This window comes from Acanthisitta chloris, unplaced genomic scaffold, assembly GCF_000695815.1.
Source record: "Acanthisitta chloris isolate BGI_N310 unplaced genomic scaffold, ASM69581v1 scaffold9528, whole genome shotgun sequence".
Taxonomy (NCBI): domain Eukaryota; kingdom Metazoa; phylum Chordata; class Aves; order Passeriformes; family Acanthisittidae; genus Acanthisitta; species Acanthisitta chloris.
This window is the reverse complement of record NW_008686493.1, coordinates 38,101-43,765: the sequence shown is the minus strand read 5'-3', so window position 1 is coordinate 43,765 and position 5,665 is coordinate 38,101. Positions and strand designations below refer to the sequence as shown.

The window sequence follows — 5,665 nt, the reverse complement described above, 5'->3', positions numbered from 1 at the left end:
TCTCCAGTCATATTTGCAGTCTCTGCTGACAGGAAGAGTTGCTGCAGTGAGAGGGGAATGACCAGGCAGCCAACAGGTCCCTGATGTCCCCAAGTCACCTCCTGCCTGCTGAGGCTCAGCCCCGAGGACAATGATGCTGCTGTGTGCAGCAATGGGGTCACTGAGGCTTCCTCTGGTTCTTGTAGGAGCTACAGAAGTGCATGACAGCAGATTTTTGTGATAAGGGCTGTGTTTTTCTTTGCTTTCATCTCTTTTTAAGATCCAGCAATGGGATGGGGCATTGGAGCTTCTCTTTGCTTCCCAACAGCAGCTCAGCTCACTTGGAGGTTTCAAACCAGGACATGGGTGTGAATGAAAAACACCTGAAGATTTTACATCTGGTTTTTTGGAAGTAAGGGTATGATTTCCTATGCCTATGAGCATGGGAAGGCTGAGCTGCAGAGATGATGTCCCATACCTCTGCGATGGCGACGTTAAATGCAAAAGGACAGAAGAGCCCAAGAAACCATTTCAGTGGTTCTGGAACATTTTCTATCAGCACTGCAAGGCTCAGGCATCCAAAGAGAAAGGTGATGAGGAACCCCATGGAGCTGGCAAGTTTGGAGGTCCTTAAGAGGGAGCAGAGCATGAAAACCAGGTGGATCTGCAAGAAGAGAAGTTTCCTTCAATCACTGAAGGAAATAAATATCTTTAACAGTGGCACTTCCTTTCGCCAAGCAACCAGACCTTGGTGAGCTGAGGTCATGCAATAAAATACACTAAAGTCCTTCTTAGTGGCTGATCTGAGTTTCAAATCAGGTCTTTTGCAGCCTGTCAGACCTTCAGGCTGCAAATCAAATCCCTGCTGCTGAGGCAGAGGAGCCACTCAGCTAGGACACAGTGCTGAGCACTGTGCAAACGGCTCTGGGCTCATCAACAGAGCAATAAATCATGGGGTGAGAAAATGTAGCTTTAAAACCTGACTTACACATGCCAAGCCATAGAGGAAAAACAGCAGTAAGACTGCAGGGAAGCTGCTGAGGACGAAAGGATCCCGAACGACAAGGGCTGTCAGCAGGCAGGAGAAGATCAACACATAGAGAGAATACAGCAGGCTCCAGGAAAGCCTGAGGATGGAAAGGTGCCATTACACTTCTGGGTAATTAAGAACTGTTGTTGCAACATCATCTGCATGTCAGAAGCAGCTGGAATCAAAATGTTCGTTATTTCATTCACATCCTAGGCAGAACACACAGCATGATCCACCTTAGGAGGAAACAGCCAAGGGATAAGAGCACACCACTGCCATGCTCAACCATCTGGCTTGTCCTTGGAGTGCTGGAGGAAACTTATGAACTCCTTTAACTTATTAACTGACTGCACAAGTGACCAAGGGCAAGCTGATTTTTGGCAAATATACTTCAGTTTTTTCCCTGTTAGGGTGTTCAGGCAGTGGAATATTGCCCAGGGAGGACCACCAGGGAGTCACCATCCCTGGAAAGTGTTTAAGAGGTATCTGGTGCTGGAGGATATGGTTTAGGGGTTCCAGCAGTGACAGGTTAATGGTTGGACTCAATGATCTTAGAGATCTCCTCCAAGCCTGATGATTCCATAGTTCAGTTAGAGATGGACTCACCAAAATGCAATATCCTGCAGCCCCATTGTCTTCATCAACACTTTAAGCTTCTTCTTTTCTCTTGTAACATTCATTGACAAGAAATACATGAAGGGGAAGAAACACATCACAATAGTGATCATGAAATAACTGTACTCCAGTGTAATGGCGAAGACACTACTCTGGGACTTCATTCGCACACCAGCAAGTGATTTCATTTCTTCCCAAACAGAATGATTTGCAACCACCTAAAGGAATTCAAGGTCAGCATGTCAGTATTTTATTTATTTTCTACAGTAAGATGCATAAGGAACCTTTTGATTCATTCTCCCCAGATTAATTTCTCAATGCAGCTTTATTTTCTGACAAACATGACCCTTGCTATTCCCATAGTAGAGTTGGCCTTTCCTATATCAAGTTGAAAGGAAAAAGATTCTTACATCAGTTCCTAAATTGGATTTACCTCTGTAATAGCAGCATTGATGCTGGACTGCAGTGACAGGAAGCCTTCATACCAGTACTTTGGGCTCTTACAGAACATTGAGGAGAAATCAAAACAGCTATCTGCAAGGTTAAAAGCATCACAGGTAAGAGCAGTGAAAGGTCCTTGATTTGCACTACAAATGGTGATGGCAAGAACACATATGCACTATGGGAAACTCTTCAAATGGACAGTGACCTGCTGGCAATAAACCCCACAGTTTATTCTCTCACTTCACATCTATGGATTATTGCAGCAAAGTGCTGCCTACCCACAGCAGGCAATGACCCACTCAGGAAGTCTCACTTTGTATTACCTATATATCCAAAAATATCATTTGGCATCACTGTACTGGAAGTAGGAAACCTGAGGTGATAGGAGAAGTTGTCCTTAAATACAACCCCTATAATGTCATGATTCAAAATCCAGGCTTCTTCCACGGCGCTCTCACTGTCCAGTGCCTCTAGTTTTATACCTGTAAGAAAAATTTTGCCATAAGTTTTTGTAGGTCTGGAAACGTGTCCACAGGAATTGGGGGAAATATTGTGCTTTTTTAGCATTGCAACTCCTCCTTTTGCAGTTCTCACAGGTCAGGTTGGCACCTTGAAATACTTTGTACTTGAGCAGGTGAGGAGAAGTGCACCTCAAAGGAATGAACCAAGGTGTCTTAAAAGATTAGATAATCCCAGAATCAATCAGGTTGGAAAAGACCTCTGAGATCATCAAGTTCAACCTATGACCTAACACCATCATGTCAACTACACCATGGAGCTAAGTGCCACGTCCAGTCCCTCCTTAAACACCTCCAAGGAGGTGAATTAGGGAATATGAGGTAAGGCAGAGCTTTCCAGGTCAGCTTTGCACTGGCCTCATGAGTAATTTAAATACCAGAGAAGTAATATTTGTGGAACTGGAGGATTTGGGATGAATTTTCACCCCTAACCAAAGCTGCTGGAGAACCACTAAACCACAGTACCTGTATAATAGGTTAAAGAACGACAAAATTCAAGATTTAAAAGGCAAGACCTACCTGTCATGACAGAGTTCAAGGCCACTTTATTCATTATCTGCCTCGTAGTGGCAGTGATGGGTGTAAAGGCAATGGTGACCCCAGTGGCATTATAGGCAGGATCATCCAAGTGCCCAAGGTGGCTGTAGGGAACTTCAGGGTAGTGGATGTGGTAGATGAGAGCAGACAGCATGAACACCAGGGGCAGGAAGAGCAGGGACAACATCCACTCCTAGGCACAAGGGACAGCAGGGAAGAGAACTTAGTAAAACAGCAGCATAAGAGCACAATCCTTGTGGGATTAAAATCTAAACAAGAGGCACTCAACAGTTTTTCAGATGTCGATTAAGATGTTGACAAAGACATTGAAGCTCTGCTTTGTGCCCTTCTCCTCAGGAAATTCCTCTGCTCAATGAACCTTTCTGTGCTCTCATGTGTCACAAAACAGACATAAAAGTTATCAGTTAAAACACTGAAATCTCAAAGAGTTCATAGCCAGACATGTTTGTCAAAAGTCCTTTAACTTCTGATTTTACCCAGAGAAGTTTACCCAAACGTGTTGGTGTCTAGGAGGCAGCAGGGATTGGTCACCATCTGTGTTTAGCTACTATTTTGTAAGCATTTTGAGTTTTTAATCTTACCTGGAAGCTCTGCATCTTCATCCTCCTCTTGATAAGGACATTTTTCCACAAGAGAATCTTTGTCTGTTGGAACACACTCATATTTCTCTGGAGTGCCTTCATCTTTGAACCTGCAATTTGGTCAAAGAATTACTTTCAAAATCAACAAAATCTACACCAGAATCTCTGCTTTTCTTTGCACAGTCCTTGCACATGTGCACAGTGAGATTTTCTTTCCCTTTTTTTGCAGCAAGGAGAGCTGAAGCAGCTCAGAGCTCATTGCTGAGCACAAACCACCTCCGCAGCAAAGTGGCCAAGAGACCTCATCAACCTCAATACACTCCAACCCTCACAGGAAACACAGATTCTAACCAGAATTCCAGGCCTCCATGCTCTAGCATGGTGAGGTTGGGAGGAGTTAGTTATGAAATTAAAAGAGAAGGTCACACTACATGAGCTAATTGCCTTGAGTTGGGCTTCAGAGCCAAGAAACGACAACAATACAGTCAATTAAAGTCACTAAAATCCTTTTGCATCTAGAGTGAGGGTGTTTTAGGCTCAATACCAAGGAGTGTTGAGCAACTCCTGGCTGTGGTGTTAAAATCCTTTCTAGAGTGAGGGTGTTTTAGGCTCAACACCAAGAAGTGTTGAGCAACTCCTGGCTGTGGTGGGAGCTGAGCTCATTTGGAAAGCAGAGGCAGTTGAAGGCACCTTGGAGCCATGAGAGGACAAATTCTTGGAAGTGCAATCAGAGAGATGTCATTGTCAGGGATATTAATGGAAGAGGAGAGAGAGACAGGTAGCCACATCTAGAGTGAGGGTGTTTTAGGCTCAACACCAAGAAGTGTTGAGCAACTCCTGGCTGTGGTGGGAGCTGAGCTCATTTGGAAAGCAGAGGCAGTTGAAGGCACCTTGGAGCCATGAGAGGACAAATTCTTGGAAGTGCAATCAGAGAGATGTCATTGTCAGGGATATTAATGGAAGAGGAGAGAGAGACAGGTAGCCACAGACATGCACTGGTGTGTTACCCCACAGGACATAGCAGCATCCTTAAGAAGTTGTGGTGGAAGCAAAAAAAGGCAGTTTTTCCTGGATTAATGCTGGCAGTGGAAACTAGAAGTAGTCATGAAGCTGTCAAAGTTTTGCAGATGAGATATGTCCATATTAACCATCGGTAAAATAGTCATTAGTACCTTTAATGAGCAAAAGGTCTAAGAACCTGTATGCAAAATCACTACCCTCCTGGAGCCAAACTGCTCTGCTGTCACATCTGTAGCTGAAATCTGCTTTCAAACAAGCTCCTGATCTTCTAGAAGTGATTCTCAGGTAGAAATATCAGAGCATTTACAGACCTAATCCTTCCAAGCCTTCCTGTCGTATGGAGGGATTAGTGTTGTGCTGTTTCCTTGGGGGCTATGACTCACAGTGCTGACAGGCAGGACAGAGTTTACCTTCTTCCAAATATTTATGTTCAGCCCTCAGTAGAGGCACATCCCCCGGGGAAGGCACTGAAATGCTAGAAAAGCAGCTGCAACAAATGGTCTTCCCCAGGCACACTCTGCAAACACAGCACGTTGGGAGGATGGGACAGGGGGAGGAATCTACTACTTTGCCATCACCTCTGAGTAGATACTTTTCTCAGATGATCTCAATAAATGCAGGTCTATAAAAACTTGAATTTAGCCTGTGGAATAACCTCTGGACTTCCTCGAGGAGTTGAACTTGTTTGGTCATTTTTGCACCTAAGAGAGGTGAGGTGTAGGATGGAGTATAGCACCTCTTTGCACTTCCACCACTGACACAGGGTTTGTGTCCCAGCTAAAAAAGGCTTCCAGTTTGTCCTTGGTTTTAAGGGTCACCTGGAGGAACCCACAGCAGGAGATCCTGTGTCCCATGTGTCCCTCCTCCTGGTCACCCCCCAGTGCTGCCTGAGCCCAGTTGGGGGCAAATGTGGTAGAAGT

General features: G+C 44.7%; 1 protein-coding gene across 1 annotated transcript in view; it reads right to left on the bottom strand.

Annotated features, from left to right (window-relative positions):
* The window catches only part of LOC103807436 (ATP-binding cassette sub-family A member 10-like), a 20,490-nt gene extending 16,663 nt beyond the window's left edge, over positions 1–3,827 (bottom strand). The window contains exons 1-7 of the mRNA XM_009080162.1: positions 3,726–3,827; positions 3,106–3,316; positions 2,392–2,550; positions 2,058–2,158; positions 1,616–1,842; positions 968–1,106; positions 458–643 (exon numbers count right to left, since the gene is read on the bottom strand). Of these exons, the coding sequence (XP_009078410.1) occupies positions 458–643; positions 968–1,106; positions 1,616–1,842; positions 2,058–2,158; positions 2,392–2,550; positions 3,106–3,316; positions 3,726–3,827 (1,125 nt within the window). The remainder of the gene's footprint in view (positions 1–457; positions 644–967; positions 1,107–1,615; positions 1,843–2,057; positions 2,159–2,391; positions 2,551–3,105; positions 3,317–3,725) is intronic.
* Positions 3,828–5,665: the final 1,838 nt, after the last annotated feature.